Genomic DNA, 20,467 nt, shown 5'->3' with positions numbered 1-20,467 from the left:
CGGCTCCCCGCGCAGTGCTCGACTGAAGGGCGCGGGGCCTGGGCTGCAGTCCCGGGCGGCGCGCCGCGTGCCGCCGCCCCTCTGGCCCCTTCTGCACCTCCTTTCTCGGCGCTGGGGCTCGACCCGTCGGCCGCTCCGGTCCCTTGGCCTTGTTTTCACAGTGTTCCCGGAGGCGCCGTTGTCTTGGGCGGAGACACCACGAGGCTGCAAGCACCCACCAGAGTAGACGCTCTCTGGGCTCGTCGAGGCCCGGAACTTAAGATGCTCATGCTCGCGCCTGGAGCGATGCCTCGCCCCCCGGCCCCCTGCCGCTCTGATCACACTGCAGCTTCCAAGACCTCATTCTTTTTTTTCCTTTTCTTCACGATCTTTCATTCTAGGATCTTCATTCTTGCTTTGTACTGTGTATGTGCTCGTCAGACAACAAGGAGTCAGACTAGCTCCAGCATGGCGAGTCAGGCCTCCTGTGGCTAGGGGAACCAAGGCTGCCCCTTGCCCGTCCCCTAATTCTTGGTTACTCCACTGACCCTGTCCTCGAACTCACCAAGAAGAGGCTTCCCACTCAAGGAGCTCCCGGGCTCTTCCAGATGCTTTCATTTCCCCCAGGATTTCTCACGTTCCCTTTAGATGTCATCAATACCTCCGATCTTGTTGATTGGGCGAATGACCGTGATGGTTATTTGAGATGAACTCGTATCTGTCCAAATCAGTGCCCCGAAGGAATTCATGGTATGATGAGGATTCATTCCTTCTTTCGTACCCATTTGTGTTGCCTTGAGCGCTGTGCTGGGTATTGGAGATACAAAGGTGGTCACTTTTCCTCCTCTGTTCACACAGCATCCATTCAGCAAATATACTTTGTGTCTCTTTGTGACACAAAATAACTAACTGCTTGAGAGCACAGGAAAAAGCTTTGTCAAGGAGTTAGTACTTGAACTAGATCACTTAGGATCACGGAGAGTTTCATGAGCTCTAAAGGAGGAGGTCATTCCTGGGTGCAGTGCTGGAACACAGCGCTTGGAGCAGCTTCAGGAATGTACAAACTTAGAGAGAGTGGGAGAACAGACAGTGCTTGAGCATTTGGGGCAGGGTGGGAGACAGGTGAAGCCAAGAGACAGGTTGAGTTGGTGGGGGGTGACAGGTGAAGCCAAGAGGCAGGTTGAGATGGTTGGGGGTGACAGGTGAAGCCAAGAGGCAGGCTGAGATCCACTTGTGAAACATCTTGCTTTCCAGTCAAGACACCTAGGTTATATTCAGCAGTTAGCAGGAAGCCAGTGAGTGTTTTGTGCAAGGAGGGGCCATGAAGATATTTATTTTTTAGGGTGGACTCTTTGACAACTGTATGGAGGATCAGCTGAATTGGCAGTTGTTTAGATAAGGCGGTGAGTGCCTTCACTGGGGGAGGATTGTAAAGAGAATCTGAGACACTAAGTAAATGATTCAGTTGGTGGTGGCTGTCAGTTTGATGGTAAGAGTTTTTAGTCTGGGAGGCTAGACAGTTGGTGATGCCATTAAGATCTAGCCTGAGACGTGCATAAAGATAGAACGGTGCCAGCTTGCACTTTGGGAGTGGTAGGCACAGTGCGCTGCAGTCTAAGGCATTGATTGAGTCTAGACCTGCGCTTTTTGAGTGACCGCCAGTCATGCACAGGGGCCACACACTTGAGATGTGCTGTAAACATGAAGTGCACATAGGGTTTTGAGGACTTAGTCTAAAAATGATGTAAAATATTTATGTTTACTAATGATTGCATGTTGAAATGATAATATTTTGGTATTGGGTTAAATAATGAATATTATTAAAATTACTTTCACCTGTTTTTGACTTTTTTTTTTCTGAGTTGGAGTCTTACTCTGTTACCCAGACTGGAGTGCAGTGGCCACTCCCGCTCACTGCAGCCTTGACCTGCTGGGCTCCGGCAATCCTTCTGCCTCAGCCTTCCAAGTAGCTGGAACTACAGGCGAGTGCTACCACACCCGGCTAATTTTTGATTTATTATAGAGATGAGGTCTCGCCAAGTTCCCCAGGCGGGTCTTGAACCCACGGGCTCAGGCAATCCACTCACCTCAGCCTCCCAAAGCACTGGGATTACAGTTTTTGACTTTTCAACATGGCTGTGAAGAAATTTAAAATGACCGTTGTGGCCTGCATTCTATTTTTGTTGACAGAGCTCTTTCAGACTGACCTGCTGATGGGAAGTATGTGAAGAGGTGGAGCATGGGAGCATGAGCTAGGCCTTGAGGCCTTGAGGGTGGTGATGTCTGGGTCTTTCTGGCAGCCCCTATCACCAGTAAGGCATTCGGTTGTTGCTTTTTGGTTTTTTTTTTCCCTCAGACAATAAGAAACCTTGAGAGATTTCTGAGCAAGCAGTCATGTGTTGGGGTGTTTCTGAAGGTCAGTCTGGCAGCAATATTAAGGCTGAAGTGAAGGGCGGAAAGGCTGGAGGCAGAGAACCTGAGAAACCCAGAGGTCAGGTGGTAAGGTGCTGCGTGAAGGTACGAACAGTGGGAATAAGAGGGAATGGCAGGTGTGCAAGCATGAGGGCAGGATAGATAGGAGCTAGGAACAGGCCATTCAGGAGGAAGGGCAGGGGAGGATTGCATGGAGAGGGTCAAGCCTAGGCCACGAGATGACCAAGGCACTGATGGCACAGAATTGTAAGATATGCTGAGGCCCAGAGAAACTAAGTGGCAGATCTTTTTATCTCCCTGTATTCTGTCGTTCTGTCTTGTCTAATCCATTTGCACACCAGCTGATAGTCCCACAATACAGAGCTCCTCATATCTTGCCATCTTTGTCCTTGGCACTGAATCATAAAGTGTTTCCCTGTTGCCTGTAGAGCTAGGTCCAGTGTCCAAGACCCTCCTTGGTGATCTGACTCCTTCCCTGTTCACTGGGCCTTTTCTTTCAGGGTTTATTTTTGTGAAAGTGGGTCGGGCTAGTTTTCCCTCTGGTACTCTTATGCTTTTGTTTGTGCCTTTGCTCATGTTATTCCTCTGTTTTGAATAATTTCTTTTTCTTCCCGAGTCTTACCAATCTCTAATGAATAATCTTCAGTCTCACCTCTTCTGTGATTCTCAGTAACAGACTGTCAATTTTTAAAGTATTTCCTAAATTGCATATTTGAGTCCCTATTTGTAACCAAAGTTATTATAAATGTAATAAGTGTTTCTTTTAAAAATATCTTTTACGATTTTATCTTAAATTTTATGATTTTAAGCCTAAGCTTCCTAAAATGACAAATTTCATTTTTTAAAAAGGACCATTGATTTTACTGTTTGCTGCTGCTCCTGGTTCCTTAGGGCAATACACAGGTTACACACAGTGATTATAAACAGATCTAAGTCATTATGCCCCATTCACGAAACTTTTGTTTGTTTTTTAGATTTATGAAGAACTCCTCTGGTTTTTTGGTATTTCATCATATATATACAACTGAGATTTCAGTAAGTAATGAATATCTAATAAAGATATAGCTTTATGGACTGGGTATGGCAACTCATACTTGTAATCCCAGCACTTTGGGAGACCAAGGCAGGAGGCTTGCTTGAGACCAGCCTTGGCAACGTAGCAAGACCTCGTCTCTACAAAAAATTAAACAATTAGCCAGGCGTTGTGGCACATGCCTGTAGTCCCAGTTAATTGGGAGACTGAGGTTGGAGGATCGCTTGAGTCTAGGAGCTCGAGGCTGTGGAGAACCGTGACTGCCACTGCACTCCAGCCTGAGTGACAAAGTGAGACCCTGACTCAAAAACAAAACAAAACAAAACAAACAAACAAAATATATATACACACAGATATAGATAGAGATGTATAGCTTTATTATATTATGAGAAATTGTGGTAAAAATATCTTTTCATCTGTTGAAATCTTGGTCTGTGTACAAAAAAGTATTATCATAGCTCATTTGGTTCTAGCTGCAAGATACTTTGTGTTTTCACTACATAGTCTAAATGAAGAAAGTGGGAATTAAGGAAGATTTGAGTAGAAAAGAGTGTCTCTTAGGCCACTAATATACTTGTGGTACAGGAAGCTTTTTGGCAGGGAGATTTTCCTAGGTCCTTTCCAAAGTTGTATTTATAAACATTTTTTATCAAATAGAGAATTCATGTCTTTGTACTTCTCACATCCTAAATAAGAACATATTAAGCCAATATATTTTAAATTTTAGCCTGCCAGCAATTATTTATTGAACAGCCACTATTTACAGGGCATGTGCTAATGTACTAAGGATACATAAATGGATCCAGCCTTGTCCTGGGCTCAGCGTGCTCTCCAGGCACTGGGAGATGCACATAGATAATGTCATTCAACACTAGCCATACCTCATTGCTTCATTAAAGAAACATTTATTGACCACCATTGTGTGTGAAGCACTGGAATAGACACAGTCTTGGTCTTCATGGAGTCTACATTCTAGTGGGAATAGAAGGGAGAGAAGGGGACAGCCAAGTGGGTGAGTGAGCAGCTAGCAGTTATAGAGAGCACCACGTGCTCTGAGTAAGTAGGGTGCTGTAGAGTTTAGCAGGAGGAAGGAGTACTTCAGGATGGTCAGAGAACATCTCTGAGAATAAATCATGAGAGAACTTGTGACATGGACACAGAAGGAAGTTGGAGGAATGTAATGGGTTGGTGCCATTACCTGTCCCTGGGTGTGCTTTCCTAGAGTGGTGGACGAGCCTGCCTCTCAAGCCCATGGATGTTCCCTGGCTTGTCAGCTCGGGTGATGCTCATGGGAGGTGAGGGCTAGGAGATGCATTTGTGGATGTGGATCTGAGAAATTTTGCTGTGAAAGGGAGACAAATGATGTGGTGGCTATGGGGGTTGTTAGGTTTAGAGAGGGTTTTTGTTTTTTAAACTATAAAATTATTTTTGTTTTTAATATTCAGAGTGCGTAATATAAGAGCCAGAGCTTCCTCCCAGACTCAGTCTTATAAATCCTCAATGGGCTGGGGAGGCCAATCGGGAGACTTGTCTAATTTGGTTTCTGGGAAGATTTCATTCAAGTCTTCAGGGTCATCTGATCAAACAGAATTACATGCCTCATCTTTTCCAGCTGTTTCTCATATTCTCCAGTGCTAGCCTTTGAGAGACACAAACTCAGCACAGCTTTTCACATCTTTTTCTCTGGACAGTGTGTTTATCTCTTGGGCAGTGTATTTATCCTCTGGCACAGGAACCTTCAAGGCTTCTAAACTTCTCGGAGTCATCCACCAAGCTGCCTTAGCCATAGTGGGCTTGTAGTAAGCGCAGTCAACAGTTGGTGGATTCTCAAGTAAAGCCAGCCTGGAGGTGAAGGTCTCCTTCCAGGATTCCAGGGAATTAGCAATGGTCTTTTGGTTTCGGGATGTGATCTCCACAGAAGCTATCCAGTCAGGTGCTTTTAGTGCAAGTTTTCACTTGCCCATCATCAGATCCTTCACTGACCCTGGCAGCCCACTATCCGCAGCCCAGAGAGGGTTCTTATATGAGTGTCTTCCTGCTCATGAGATGGTCCCTCTGCAACCCACTGATGCAGGGGACAGAGGGAGCGACTGAAGATGTCAAGTCTTTTATAAGGTAAATGAGTGGGCTCAGCAACCCCACAGAGGACTGGCCTTGCATGGGTGACCCAGCGGTGCACAGGCAGGTGGGTGAGTAGATTTGGTATCTGGGCGACTAGGAGTTGCTATATAATTCCCTTTATTTTCTGATTGAAGAGTGAGGTGAGATGATCAACTAAGAGCAGTGGCAGGCAGGTGGGTGGGTGTGTGAGCAGACAAGAGGCGGTGTGCGATCGTGGTCTCAGAGTTGAACTGAAGGGTCGTGCTTGGTGCCTCTGTGAGGTCTTTGGCCATGAACTTAAAGAGCAAATAGTATTTTTCATCATTGTGTTTTTTCCTCTGGCAACTCTCAGCTGCCGGGACAGACACGATGAATGGAGTAACGCCGGGTTGGGGTTTGACCAGGTTGGTGCAGGGGACTGGAGGAGTGGTGTGTGAGTCTTGCAGGACAAGCATGATATGTGATGGATCGAAGGTGAGGACCTGAGTGGAGACGGAGGAGTCCTGGGTGGGGAAGAAGCTGTCAGTGGACAAGAGGAGTGCCAGGGAGTCCAGAGTACTCGTTCAGGGGGAAGGTGAGTGAGTAGGTGGCAAAGCTGAGAGATGCCAGCAGGGAGAGGTTTGTGGAGTACAGGTAAGGATGAGGTCTGGGTGTAGCCTGGTGGCAGGCAGCTGTTGTGAGATAGAGGTGACTGGAGTCAGGGTCAGCAGACCGAGGGGTCCATATTGAAGTTACTGAGAGGACAGCCAAGTCACAAGCTAGTCCTCTGAATCATGCCACAGTGTACAGGCTAGTGTGGGGGACAGGCAGTGAGGTGACATGGAATCTGGAGCGTGGACACATACTTCCTGCTTTTGAGGTACTGAGTACAAGAGATTAAAGAAACAATCTTGAGAAGGTTGCAGGAGAAACTCGTAGGACAAGCAGGTGAGGAGAGCTTCCAGAGAGGTGGTTGGAGCTACAGGTGAGTGTGATCATAGTTTCAGGGCACATCTGGAAGGGTGGGGAAGGACAGGAGGTAAGGTACTGGGCCTGATCAAGAGGTGTCCACATCCACAGTCACCGGTAGCCCAGGAGTCTTGGGAGTTGCTGTAACTCAGATAAATGAGGTTAGGAGGTGTGGTGGGCTGAGCCCCCCTCAGCCCTTAGGAAAGGTGGGTAGAGGGTTAAGAACTGAGCAGGCAGTGAGAGGAGCAGACCGTTCTGTGACCTCATTTGACCAGGAAAGGCTGACTGATGGTAAGGAGCTGAAACCTGAAGTGGTGCTGAGGAATTGACCCTTGTAGTGAGTATTTTTATGACATCTGTTTAATAGCATATGGTTTTAGGTCCTAACCCCAGTCCATGTGTTCATGTATGTCTTGCTGAGATACATGCATTCGGTGTGCCATGTGCAGTCCTGTGGGATCCATGATGAGCACCTACTTTTGTCAGGTTCTGTCTTAGGAGCTGCAAACATAAGATGCTGCCTGTTGTCAGTTGCTCACTTTCTGGTGCAGGGTTCTTTTGGTTTTTGAGTCAGAGTCTCACTCTGTCGCCCAGGCTTGAGGTGCAATGGCACACTCAGGGCCACTGCGGCCTCGATCTGCTGGGCTCAGTTAATTTTTGCCCCTCAGCCTTCCAAGTAGCTGGAACTACAGGCACATGCCACCATACCTGGCTAATCTTTTGATTTAATGTAGAGATGAGGTCTCGCTGTGTTGCCCAGGCTGGTCTCGAGCCCCTGGCCTCAGGCGATACTCTGCTGTCTTCCTCCCAAAGTGTTGGGATTACAGGCGTGAGCTACCATGCCTAGCATTTGCAGGATTCTTAATGTTAAACTCCCTGAAAAGGATGTGAGTTTCTCTGTGTGTGTGTACTTGTATTGATTGGTGTGTGCGTGTGCATGTGTTTTAAGAATTGGGGGAGAGGAGAGAATGGAGGTCCATAGCTTTTTAGCAGATTCTTAAGGTGTCTGACTTGAGGAGCCCTGGAGAACTAATAGGAGAGATGCACATAAACCACTTCTCATAATGCCATGTAGTCTGTGTACCACAGGGCAGGGTAGAGGAAGAGCAGCGTCCCCTGGGAGGTTGAGTTCACTAGTTCAGTCCATGAGTTAGTTCCTAGACATGTGGAGGTGGTGGTCTCTATTCTAGGTAATGTATACATTCCTCTGAATTCTCCTACATCTGTTTATATATATGTTAATACTAATGTTTATAGACAGCATACACAAATGAGGAAAGTTTACTAACTTGCCCCAATCCCATAGGAGTGACTCAGCCTGGGTCTACCCGATTGCAAGACCCATCATTTCTCCTTAAACCCCACTGGGGAGCCTCTGAAGGACTCATTGTAAACAAGGACTCATCATAAACTTGGCAGTGACAGAAATGGGTCCTTAAAATGTTTACTTTCCATGTTTATGAAATTTCTGTGCACTTCCAGATTTGGAATAATTTTAGCTAATTTGTCTATTATATATGTTAGACTATGCTTTTATGCTTAGTTATGGTTTTATTTCTCTTGAAAGAACCTTTTAGACTGTTCTTACTAGACCAAAAAGAATGACATCCATTATCAAATTAACTACTCTCTCTGGGGTCCAAGAAGAATCAGCCCTTTGCTATCTTCTCCAAGTTGACGAGTTTCGATTTCTATTGGACTGTGGCTGGGATGAGCACTTTTCTATGGACATTATAGATTCCCTGAGGAAGTAAGTACACTTCATATATCTAGGCTTTTATTAAATTACCTTCTCTTTTCTATACTGGAATTCTATTTTGATGTTATATGTGTTACTTTTTTGCACTAATTTAGTCTAGAGTAAAATACTTAATTTTACTTATGCCAAAAAGCTAAATAGTGACTGTTTTAACTTGTACAGTTTTTAATTGACTTACAAACTTTGTTTATTGAAATTCAGCAAAATACTAAGTTAATTGTTACTTGGCTAATGGAGTTGAGTGGAAATTTTTGCACGTGAATTTTAGGAAAGAGCCAGAGTATGTAGGCATTTGAGGTGAGGAAGCACCTGTGGGAAGGTCCTGCAGCTGGATTCTGCTAGCTGACCTCTGTATCTTTTGATGCTAAACATTGTGACTTGGTCCTCAGGACCATGCATTGCAAAAGCATCCGATTTATTAAAAAGCTCAGTAATATTTGTAGTATTATACTAGTTATAGAAGGAAAGAGACTTAAATATTTAAAGAACTTAGAACTTGAAGCCAAAATAAAAACCCCAAACCATCTTGCTAATTTCCTTTGTTAATGAGAACATATGCTTCCCTGATTGATTGAAGGTTTACTGTAATGAATATGCTGTTAGTCATTTCTGTTACAAAGCTGGAGCAGAAATCTAAAATAGCTGGGTATGGTGGCTTATGCCTGTAATTAATCCCAGCACTTTGGGAGGCCAAGGCAGGAGAATTGCCTGAACCCAGGGGTTTGAGGCCAGCCTGGGCAACTTGGCAATACCTCATCTCTACAATAAATCAAAAAATTAGCTGGGTGTGGTGGCACACACCCTGTAGTTCCAGCTTCTTTGGAAGTTGAGGCAGAAGGAACACCTGAGCCCGGCAGGTTGAGGTTGCAGTAGCTATGAGTGTGCCACTACACTCCAACCTGGGTGACAGAGTGAGACTCCAACTAAAAAAAAAAAAAAAAAAAAAAAAAAAATCCAAATTCATAATAGACACTTGGCCATTTAAATATCCTCTCCTTAACAATTTCTGAAATTCCAAGCTGAGTTCTTGAGCTTTATTAAGTTAATAATAATACAAGATAGCTATTCAAAGTCATCTTACTTGTGGTGTCTACTTTTTTTCCTTCTTTAAATATGTCCAAGCCGGGCTCGGTGGCTCAGCCTGTAATCCCGCGCTTTGGGAGGCGGAGGTGAGTGGATTGCCTGAGCCCACGGTTTTGAGATCCGCCTGGGCAACTTGGCGAGACCTCATCTCTACAATAAATAAAAAAAATTAGCCGGGCATGGTAGCGTGCACCTGTAGTTCCAGCTACTTGGAAGGCTGAGGCTGAAGGATTGCTGGAGCCAGCCCGGCTGGTCGAGGCTGTGGTGGCCGGGAGCGTGCCACTGCACTCCATTCTGGGCGACAGAGTGAGACTTCAACTCAAAAAAAAAAAAAAAAAAATGCCCAAATGCCATCTATTTAGGTGCAACCTGTACGACAGTTTTGATATCTGTGCAAAGCCAAGTTAGTAATAATCAGAATTCATAGTGTCATCATCTTAGCTCTTTTGCTTATCTGCCCCAGCTTAATCTTCAGTCCGGAGTTGGTGAATGATGTTAAATACCCTGCCTTTATCCTTAAAAATTAGATCGAGAAAGCAATCCTGTGTTGTGTTCCAGGCACGTTCACCAGATCGATGCCGTGCTGCTGTCCCACCCAGACCCCCTCCACCTTGGGGCGCTCCCGTACGCTGTTGGGAAGTTGGGTCTGAACTGCGCTATCTATGCGACCATCCCTGTGTATAAGATGGGACAGATGTTCATGTATGATCTTTACCAGGTAATTGGAGCAGTTGGAAATGTTTCCATCACACTCCTTCAGTGACTGTTTCTAACCTTTCATTTGTGTTATTCTTTTAGTCTCGACACAATACAGAAGATTTTACACTCTTTACCTTAGATGATGTGGATGCAGCCTTTGATAAAATACAGCAGCTAAAATTCTCTCAGATTGTGAATTTGAAAGGTACAAAATATTTGGAGTAGTGAGCAGTTGGGCTAATGGGACTTAACTCACTGAAAAATCCTGAAGAGAATCCGTAGTAAAAAGTAGCATATGGTGCCTTGATATGGGACTCAGAACTTCCATTTGAATTTTTGAACCTTTAAGACTGAATGCTATCAAAATGTTAATGCTTCGGCCTTTTCATGCGGAGCTTGGGAGCGACTCATTTTGTATGCGTTGTGTGTGATGAGCGAAGGCAAAGGTAACGTGGCCAGATTTGCCTTCTCGCAGTTAGCCTGAGGAGACGCCAGGGCTGAGACGGCTAAGTGCAGCGGGCAGAAGAGACGAGGCAGATGGGTCTGAGTTCTAGGCTTGGACATTCAGAAGCTTGTTATGTATTTAGGTCAGGCACTTTTTTCATAAAAATGTGCCCCAGCATTGAAAAAATGGTGCAGTACTGGACTCTGAAGATTTAATCCAGAAGTAGCAGTGGTCTCAGCAGTCTTTTTTTTTTTTTGAGTTGGAGTCTCACTGTCGCCCAGACTGGAGTGCAGTGGCCGCTCCCGGCCACCGCAGCCTCGACCTGCTGGGCTCCGGCGATCCTTCCGCCTCAGCCTTCTGAGTAGAGCAGTCTTGCTTATACGAATTGTTCTGTAGGTTAAATTCTTTACCATAGTGAGACTTGAATTATTCTGTCAGTTTAGAGGTTAGCCCAGACTTAAACACTTGATAATTGTGTGGGTACTATAAATATTAAAGTATATTAGTTTATACTGTGTAGTTCAATAGTATACTAGCTTTGAAGTCCTGTCTCTAGCCTTCTACTTATGAGCACAAATATTTCTGTAAGAATAAGTATGAAAATGCTAAGGCTGTTTGTCTCTAGGGAGTAAATGGAGTAACTGGGTGTGGGAGAGTGAAATTTGGTTTTTTTTCTTAACTTTTGAATTTTTTACTTTTGAATTTTTGTATCATTGCATGCACAGTATTACCTATTAAAATATCTTAGAAATAAATAACCTTTCTTTAGGATTGTAAAAACATCTGACTTTTGTCATCTTGTTGACACAGGTAAAGGACATGGCTTGTCCATCACACCTCTGCCAGCTGGTCATATGATAGGTGGGACAATATGGAAAATAGTCAAAGATGGAGAAGAAGAAATTGTTTATGCAGTTGACTTCAACCACAAGAGGGAGATGTAGGTATACCAAGACACAAGCTAAAGGAAATGTAGTTGGTATTTCATTCTTAAAGGGAAGCATTCGAAACAAAGTTGCTTTCTTAACCAGAATCTAGAGCAATTTGAAAGATCAAATAGTGAATGTTTTCAAAATTATTAATTTTTTGCATAGTAAGGGAAAAAGCTTGGTATAAGACATAAACGAGATTTAAAATATTTACACCTGAGTATGCACTCTGTAAAACAGGCATCTCGAGCTAGACTCCCATGCTTTGGGAGGCTGAGGAGAGTGGATTGCCTGAGCCCGCAGGTTCGAGACCAGCCCAGGCAACTTGGTGAGACCTCATCTTTATGATAAATCAAAAATTAGCCGGGCATGGTAGCGCACCTGTAGTTCCGGCTACTTGGAAGGCTAAGGCAGGAGGATCACCAGAGTCCAGCAACTCGACACTGGGGTGGCCGTGAGTGTGCCACTGCATGCTAACCTGGGCGATGGAGAAAGACTCCAACTCAAAAACAAAAACAAAAACAGGTATCTGCCTGGAGATGATGTACAAGAGATGAATTTTTATATATCAAATTATGTTTTATATACTCTTGGTCTGCTGCTTGATGGAACTTTGTGGGTGGGTTTGTTTTTTAAAGTCAGTAATTACCATCTAATATAACTATCCTGTATATTTAAAGTCAGAGTTCCTTTAAAAGGGGACATAGTACTAGTTAACAGTTTACATACTTTGTTTGGTACTCCAGCATTACTATAAAAGGTTTTTGGTGTTTAGTCATAGGCTTCTTTTGTTATATCTGTACATTAAATTTATAATTATTTTGTGTTGGAGTATAGTAGCCTCAAGATCTTTATATTAAGAAACATTTAAGACAATAAACTGAGCTTTAGACTTTTAAAACCATAGGTTAATGAGGGAAGGGTGGTTAATGATATTGGGGAATTCAGCCATTTAGGGAAAAAAAATCAATTTGTATTTTTTCTGTCATACAACAAAATCAATTTCAGGTGGATTAGAATTTAATAAAAATGAGGCCATATTAGTGAGTCTGACACCTGATTTGGAAAATACTTTGTAAGCATACATATAATGAACCAAGTTACAAAGGAATAGTCTGATAGATTTTATCACATATAGGTTCAAAATATCAGAAACAATCAACTAAAATAAAAAGTCAAAATTATGGAAAATACTTGCAACAAGTTGGCCAGAGACTTACATATATATGATCAGATATTGATTGATTAATCAAAAATATATCAGTTGCAAAACGAACAAACACCATAAAGCTAAAAAAGAGGAAATCTAAATATTTTTAAAAATTAGATAGCATTAAAATTATTTTTAAGTTGTGATATTCTTTTGGGAAGTGTGTGGAGAGTTGGTCTTTCTGGTTGAACCTTTCTGGAAAAGGTTAAATCTTTCTGGAAAGCCTTTTAGCAATAGTGTATATCCCAGTAAATAACATTTCTAGGGATGTAAACTCAAGAAACAATCAGAAATGCAATGGAAGCTTTTTGTAAGAATGTTCTTTGAAAGATTATTTATAAGGGCTAGAAAGTGACCTAAAATAAAAAGGATAAAGTAAATACGGTATACCTACAATAGATCGTTTTTACAATTGTTAAAAATTTGGTTTAAAAAACATTTTTATGTTACGGGGAAAAAAACAATATAGAACTGAATATATAGAAGTGTATATAGGATATCAACTTTTAAAATCCGTATGCAATTGCTTAGAAGAATGCACCAAAATATATCAGTTACTGCTGAGAAATGATACTCTGAAGATTTTTATTTTCTGCTCCAAACTTTTTTTGAATTTACCAAATTTTCTTATCAATGAGCATGTATATTTTTATAGTTAGAGGGGGAAACATCTTAGAAATAAATTCTTTATGTAAGAGAAGCTATTGCTGTTTATTTGGAGTAATATAAAATGCTCTTCTTGTTAAACTGTGTTACAGCCACTTGAATGGATGCTCCCTGGAGATGCTGAGCAGGCCCTCCCTCCTCATCACAGACTCGTTCAATGCGACATATGTGCAGCCACGAAGGAAGCAGAGAGATGAGCAGCTTCTGAGTACGTATGTGTTTAGGCTATGGAGGGTGTGGCAGAGGCTTTACTATTGGTTCTGCCTAACACACATCTTGGGGATCAGAGATCGGCTGACTCTGGTGTTGTTTAAATACTGTCATGTGACCCTACCAGTGTTTGGACAGGAAGATGCTTCAGCTGATCTGAGTTGAGCTTTCGTGGTATGGGTAGAAAGGTTGGCTTCTCTTTTGCCGCTCAGCACATAGCTGGCTCTCCCTCACACTCACTGTCTCGTCTGTAGACACAGACTTCATACTATTCTACCAGAAAAACACTCCAAAAGAAAAGTGAACCAAAGAGAGAAATGGGGGCAAGCAGGCCACACATGGGTTCTGGGTGTCGCACATGCCAGTGCAGTCCTGGTCCAGGAGGTCCCTCCAGGCCGCTGCTGCTGTCCACAAGTTGCTTCATTGCATATTCTGTGTGAAACCGATGTGAGGACTCAGCAGAGAGACTTGGATTCCACTTTTAAGCATGTTTGCAACCACTGCCTTGGTCTGTCTGCTTAGAAAGTGTAATTAGTATCCTGCATTATGCTAATTTTAATAAGCTCTTCAGTGCTTATCTTTCTGTGTTTGTTTTTGCTAAAGTTTGGTTTTACCAAATGTTTCCAAGCAGACTTCCATCTAGAGCAAGGAAATCTACAAAGATGCACTTATGATAGGATAATATCTATATTTTATGCTCCAGGCATACATACATACAAAATATGTATTATACACAGCCGACCCTCCATATCTATGGGATCCATACCCATGAATCCAACTAACTGTGCATTGAACATATTTGAAAAAAAAAAGAATAGCATGTACCAATAAAAAATAATACAAATAATAAACAGTACAGTGTAACGGCTATATATATAGCCTTTACTTAGGAATTAGGTATTATGAGTAATCTAAAGATGATTTAAAGTATATGGGAGGATGTGTGTAGGTTATGTGCAAATATCATGCCATTTGATACAAGGGACTTGGGTATCTGTGGACTTTGGTATCCATGGCAGGTCCTGGAACCAGTCCCCCGTGGATACCGAGGGATGACTATATATGTAATTGTGTGTTTATCAGTTTGGGAATTCATCATAATGAAGTTCACTGTGGTAAACAGGAAACACCAGACTGGTTGCATTTGGCCTAGTCTTGCAGTTTTCCTAGTGATGCACATGTCGTCTTCTGTGTGCATCATGATGTGTGAAGTGTTGAGGACTACTGATTTATGATTTTTCAATGAAAAGACAATTGAGAGCTAATGACATTGTTTTTCATTCTATGAAGATATATTCAACAGAATCAAAAGTAGTTGTAATGACCTGAACAAAATTTATCTTGTACCTAGGCTAGTCATTGCATATTTGTAAATTGGTTTTTTTAGTACAAGCAGGGAGATCCAGTCATCTTTAATTAGTACAGTTGTGCTAGTATTGTTATGCTCTATAGGGGTTTTACATTCTTGTTTTCTAGCAAATGTCCTGGAAACACTTCGAGGTGATGGAAATGTATTAATAGCAGTGGACACAGCAGGCAGAGTTTTGGAACTTGCTCAACTTCTTGATCAGATTTGGAGAACTAAAGATGCGGGATTGGGTGTTTACTCATTGGCACTTCTAAATAATGTCAGTTATAATGTGGTGGAGTTTTCTAAGTCCCAGGTTTGTTTTCATGTTATCGTTTGTAATAAAGAAGTTTGCTGCAGTGATTGGGCTTATAGAATAGAGTATCTTAATTGCCCTTTGGGTTTTGAGGTTGTTAATAATAGCTAACCACTAAACATTTACTGTTCTGTGTACTTGACACATTTGACTTCATTTAATCCTTATGACCCTATGAATTAGTCTCTGTTTTTGTCCCCATTTTAAAGACTGGGTTTGTTGTTGTCTTCTAACTCTTAGTATCCCAATCTGTAAAATGGGAACAAAAATAGAACCTACCTCATAAAGTATAAATGTTGTAATTCACTGTTTCCCTCCCTCCCTCCTTTCTTCCTTTTCTTTCTTTTTTGAGTCGGTATCTCGCTCTGTTGCCCAGGTTGGAGTGCAGTGGTGTGATTATGACTCACCACAGTCACAACCTTATAGGCTCAGGATATTCTTCCACCTCAGCCTCCTGAGTAGCTGGGACTACAGGCATGCACCATCATACCCAGCTAATTTTTTTTTTTTTTTGGAGAAATGAGGTCTCGCTGTATTGCCCAAGCTGGCCTGAAACTCAGGCTCAAGTGGTCCTCCCTCTTTGGCCTCCCAAAGTGCTGGGTTTACATGCATGAGCCACTGTGCCGGGCCCTATTTTTTTGTTGTTGTTTGTTTGTTTGTTTGTTTTTTGAATAAAAGCTCTTCCCCTTGAAATAGAATCTCTGGAAGTTAGATATTTATATACATGGTCTTCTCAGAAAGATTTAAGGTGATTTATAAGTGAAATGTAATGTAAAATTGGATTTTTAAGGATGAAAACTGGGGAGGAAGACTGGAAACAAGCAGAAAACTGCTTTTCTAAATAGTACAAATTTAATCAGCCAGTGAGTAGAAGACTTGAAAAGAGATAGAACTTGAATTCCTTGACTGTTAGAGAATATGTTGAAGCTATAATATAGTATTATCTAATTATTGTCATCTTTTCCCCCCTACCAGGTCGAATGGATGAGTGATAAATTGATGAGATGCTTTGAGGACAAAAGAAATAACCCCTTTCAGTTTCGCCATCTCTCTCTGTGTCATGGCCTATCTGACTTGGCTCGGGTACCCAGCCCCAAAGTTGTGCTTGCCAGCCAACCTGACCTGGAATGTGGATTTTCAAGGGATCTCTTTATTCAGTGGTGTCAGGACCCTAAAAACTCGATTATTCTAACTTACAGAACAACTCTTGGGACTCTAGCACGTTTCCTAATTGATAATCCTTCTGAAAAAATTACAGAAATAGAGGTAAGTACTTGTATGTGAACTTTCTCTTAAAACTGTTTAGCTGATACATTATGCATGATGTATAAAAATCGGTTACCTAGCCAGGAATAGTGGCTCATGCCTGTAGTTCCAGCTACTTGGAAGGCTGAGGCAGAAGGATCGCCTGAACCCAACAGGTTGAGGCTGTGATGGCTGTGAGCATGCTACTGCACTCCAGTCTGGGCAACAGAGTGAGACTCCAACTCAAAAAAAAAAATAAAATTGGTTACCAAAAATAAAGCTGGAAGTTGCTTCAGGATTTTTGTCAGAATCACTGTGGAGAGCCAGGCATGGTGGTGTGCCCTGTAGTCCAACCTACATGGAAGACTGAGGTGGGAGGATCACTTGAGCTCAGGAGTTCAAGACCAACCTGGGCAACATTGCGAGACCTTGATAACTCTTTGATCCCATTGGGACTTTAGGTTCCTGACCCACACTGTTGACTACCCATCATCCTTCCATTTTGGAGTCTGGTCCATCGCTCGTCCTAATTTTATGAACACTTTGAACCCTCTTCTCCTTTCTGCTGGAAAAACCTCGACCCTAATCGAACCATGGGCTCAGTTTGAGCCTGTGTTCAAACAGCTTTATGTTACTGAAGTTGAAAACTGCGGTGTAGATGAGTTCCCTTCACCCTGTTGACTTCATGTGTCAGAAGGGCACCCCCTGCTAGCACTCCTCATCCTACAGGATGTTCCCTTCCTTACCGTCCAGGGCGATGGTATACTCTCTCTCTCCTCAGACACCCGACAGCTCACCTTCAGGTCTTGTCATGGCACATTACCTTATCTCAGACTCAACAGAGAAGTTGAGACAGTGAGCAGGAGTTCCTTAACTTTCCACCACTAAACACACTGACCTGATTCTGCATCTGCATCTGCTTCTGTTATAGAAATCAGACAGTTAGCTAAGTGACCAGTGGTATACCAGAAGATCATTGGCTTAATAACCAGCCCATCGAATCTGTCAATTTTCCAAAACTAGTGTCATTAAAGTTCTTAGCAGGTGTTACTGAATGGGATGGCTACTACCTGCCAGAGCTGTGTAGAGTTTCAGATGACTGTTTTTCTTTCGTCTTGGTAGCAGTCCTTTTAAGGAATGTGGAGTTTGCTAAAAGCTAAGTGGCAAGGGTATCTTTGTTTGATAGCTTCACTTAAGAAAAGCTTAGTATTAGTGACGAAAATCTAATATATATTTACTACAAATACAGAATTGTTGAGCAAGTATTCAGAGCAAATGTACCAAAGTAAAATACTATCTTCTGGGTTATTTAATAGCTTAGGAATACAACATTAGGTGAACTCAGAAATACTTGAAACAGTTTCATCAGATATGAAACACTGAATTTGCAAATTTTAATTACTAGAAATTCAACTAGGGCTAATAAAGCCATTTGAGGAATTAATGAAAGAAAAATGGTTTCAGTTTGAAAAAAAAAAAGAAAATGACATTCAGAGGCATTCTAAGGAAATACAAAGCAGCTGAAACATGAAATGTGAGCCTTTTGTCTTTTCAGTAAGCAGTGCTCATGCCTAGGGCTCCCCACCACCCCCCTTCTTGGGGAGAGTTCTATTCTCGATCAGTGTTTTCTTCTACTTGATCACATCTAGAGCAATTGTTACTGTTGTCTCTTTTCCCTACTCCCAAACCTGATCTTCTCTGTCTTATCTCAGAGAACAGCAACACTTGTCAAATATTTATTTAAGCCAAAAATGTAGAAATCTTAAAAATGTTAATTGAAGTATAATATATGCTGAAAAGTAGATATCTTATATAAGTGAGTAGCATGATAGATTTTCACAAGTTGACCATACCTGTCTGGCCTGCACCCATATCAAGAAATAGAATATTTTCTTAGCATGTCAGCAGAGCCAACTAAGGTAAATAATAGAAAAGATTTTTTAAACTAAGAAATGGAATATTGCCAGAAATTCACATATTCCCTTTCTGACCCGCCTGTCCCCACGATAAACACTGTCTTGACTTCAAATGCACAGGTTATTACAACTTATTTTTTCATTTCTTTTCTCTCAACATCCACAACAGATCCATTAAGTCCTGTTGACTGACCTCCAGACATATCCTAAGTTTGTCTGCTGTTCTCTGTCTCCACTTCCATTATCTTGGCCCATGCTAAGTGGACTTGCCTGGACTTGCAGTAGTTTCTCAACTGGATTTTCTATTTTAACTTTTTCACCCCCTTAATCCTGTCTTCTCACAACAGCTGAAGAGATCTATCTGTTTTTTTGGTTGTAAAAAACACGATTTGTATCTCAACCACTTTTAAGTATACCATACAGTGGTGTTAGCTGTATGCACATTGTTGAACAACAGATTGCTAAAACTTTTTCATCTTGTAAACCTGAAACTATACCCAGTGAACAGCAACTCCCAAGGAGATCATGCAAACGTTAATCATTTCATGTCACACTCTTCATCAGCCCTCCAGTAGCTGGAACTACAGGTGTGCCATTACACCAGGTGAATTTTTTTGATTTATTGTAGAGATGAGGTCTCACCAAGTTGCCCAGGCTGGTCTCAAACCCTTGGGTTCAAGCAGTCCTCTCGCCCCTGCCTCCCAAAGTGCTGGGATTACAGGCTTCCTCATGTTCTCTGCCATACTCCTTACCGAGCTCTTTCGGGTCCCACACGATCTAATCCCAGCCACTTCTCTGACCTGAACTTGTCCCTCTCTCTGCTCTATACTGCCATGTTGCACCAAGACCTCTGCACCTGCTGTTCTTTGGCTTGTAGTGTCTTTCCTGCCATTGCACTTGGTTAGCTCCTGGTCTCAGGTTTTGGGTTAAAGGTCACCCCCTCAAGTAGGCCTCTGCCTACAGATCTAAAATGCCTACCCAGTTCAGTTGCCAATCCACCACTTCATTTTCCTAGCTAGCACTCATCACTGTCTGATGTATTTGTTTGTTGTCTTCTTCTTCCTACCATCAACCAGAATATGAATTCCATGAGAAAAAGGACCTTGTTTTTGTTTTTTTATATCCCTAGCACCCAGGAGAGTGACTGACATGTTGGATGTTCTTTAAGAGTGTTGGTTCAATTCATGGATGACCAAAAGAGTACATATGTAGCCAGGCATAGTAGCTCACGCCTGTAATCGCAGCACTTTGGCAAGTGGAGGAGAAAGGATTGTCTAAGCCCAGGGGAAGGGTCCCCTGAGCCAGCGGGTCAAGGCTGCATCAGCCTTGAGCTTGCCACTGTACTCCAGCTTAAGAGTGAAACTCTGACTCCCAAAAAAAAAAAATTGCATATATACTAACCTAACCAGATTGCTGATCATGTTAGACAAGGAAGTGTTCACCATGGGTGGTATTTTTTCATCTACATCAGTCGCCCTCCTGAACCAAGTCTTACTCATTTAGAAAAAACAAAAAGAGCAAATGAATAAGGATTAGTAGGTTGGAGTAGATTTGGATTAGGAAAAGGAGTAACTTGGTGGTAATACAGTGAAGAAGTGGGAAGGAAAACATCTTAGGGTTTGGTTATTCTAGAAATCTCTGAATATAGCTGTTAATGTAGGGATCCCTGAGACCCTTGCAGGAAGTCCACAGGCCAGGTCTTTGTCATAATAATATTAAGATGTCACTTGCCTTTTCACTGCACCTCATTTATGCTGATAGGTAAAATCTGGTGTGTGAGGGGCTGTACCTTGGCCTGAGTCTTTTACCACCAGCATACACTTGGAGTTTTAGAAAAGCCAGTTTCTTTTAAGAATGTCCATGATGAAACAGTAAAAATTATTACTAAATCCTTTTAATAAAAGATCTTCAAAAATAGTTTGGGTGACAAGGTAAGTATTCATAAAGCACTTGTGCTAGCTGGGCTCGGTGCCTCAGCCTGTAAGCCTGCGCTTTGGGAGGCTAAGGTGAGTGGATTGCCTGAGCCTGAGGGTTTGAGACCCCCACCTGGGCAACTTGGTGAGACCTCATCTCCACAATAAATAAAAAATTAGCTGGGTGTGGTAGTGCGTACCTGTAGTTCCAGCTATTTGGAAGGCTGAGACGGAA

General features: G+C 42.4%; 2 protein-coding genes across 4 annotated transcripts in view; one reads left to right on the top strand and one right to left on the bottom strand.

Annotated features, from left to right (window-relative positions):
• The window catches only part of NDUFB1 (NADH:ubiquinone oxidoreductase subunit B1), a 29,895-nt gene that overhangs the window by 9,230 nt on the left and 198 nt on the right, over positions 1-20,467 (bottom strand). The window contains exon 1 of one of the 3 annotated variants that reach the window (XM_021706417.1): positions 3,628-3,651. The exons of the other annotated variants lie outside the window; for them this stretch is intronic. The gene's annotated coding sequence lies outside the window, so the exon portion shown is untranslated. Of the gene's footprint in view, positions 1-3,627; positions 3,652-20,467 lie in introns of those variants that run through there. 3 annotated transcript variants of the gene reach the window in all.
• CPSF2 (cleavage and polyadenylation specific factor 2) overlaps positions 3,385-20,467 on the top strand; it is a 29,048-nt gene continuing 11,965 nt past the window's right edge. The window contains exons 1-8 of the mRNA XM_008072949.1: positions 3,385-3,447; positions 8,061-8,243; positions 9,894-10,053; positions 10,134-10,239; positions 11,290-11,419; positions 13,377-13,492; positions 14,971-15,158; positions 16,134-16,424. Of these exons, the coding sequence (XP_008071140.1) occupies positions 8,095-8,243; positions 9,894-10,053; positions 10,134-10,239; positions 11,290-11,419; positions 13,377-13,492; positions 14,971-15,158; positions 16,134-16,424 (1,140 nt within the window). The 5' untranslated portion in view covers positions 3,385-3,447; positions 8,061-8,094. The remainder of the gene's footprint in view (positions 3,448-8,060; positions 8,244-9,893; positions 10,054-10,133; positions 10,240-11,289; positions 11,420-13,376; positions 13,493-14,970; positions 15,159-16,133; positions 16,425-20,467) is intronic.

This window comes from Carlito syrichta, unplaced genomic scaffold, assembly GCF_000164805.1.
Source record: "Carlito syrichta isolate Samal-C Ts95f unplaced genomic scaffold, Tarsius_syrichta-2.0.1 Scaffold315561, whole genome shotgun sequence".
In the NCBI taxonomy this organism is placed as follows: Eukaryota; Metazoa; Chordata; class Mammalia; order Primates; family Tarsiidae; genus Carlito; species Carlito syrichta.
The sequence above is the reverse complement of the archived record's forward strand: the minus strand, read 5'-3'. Positions and strand labels throughout refer to the sequence as shown.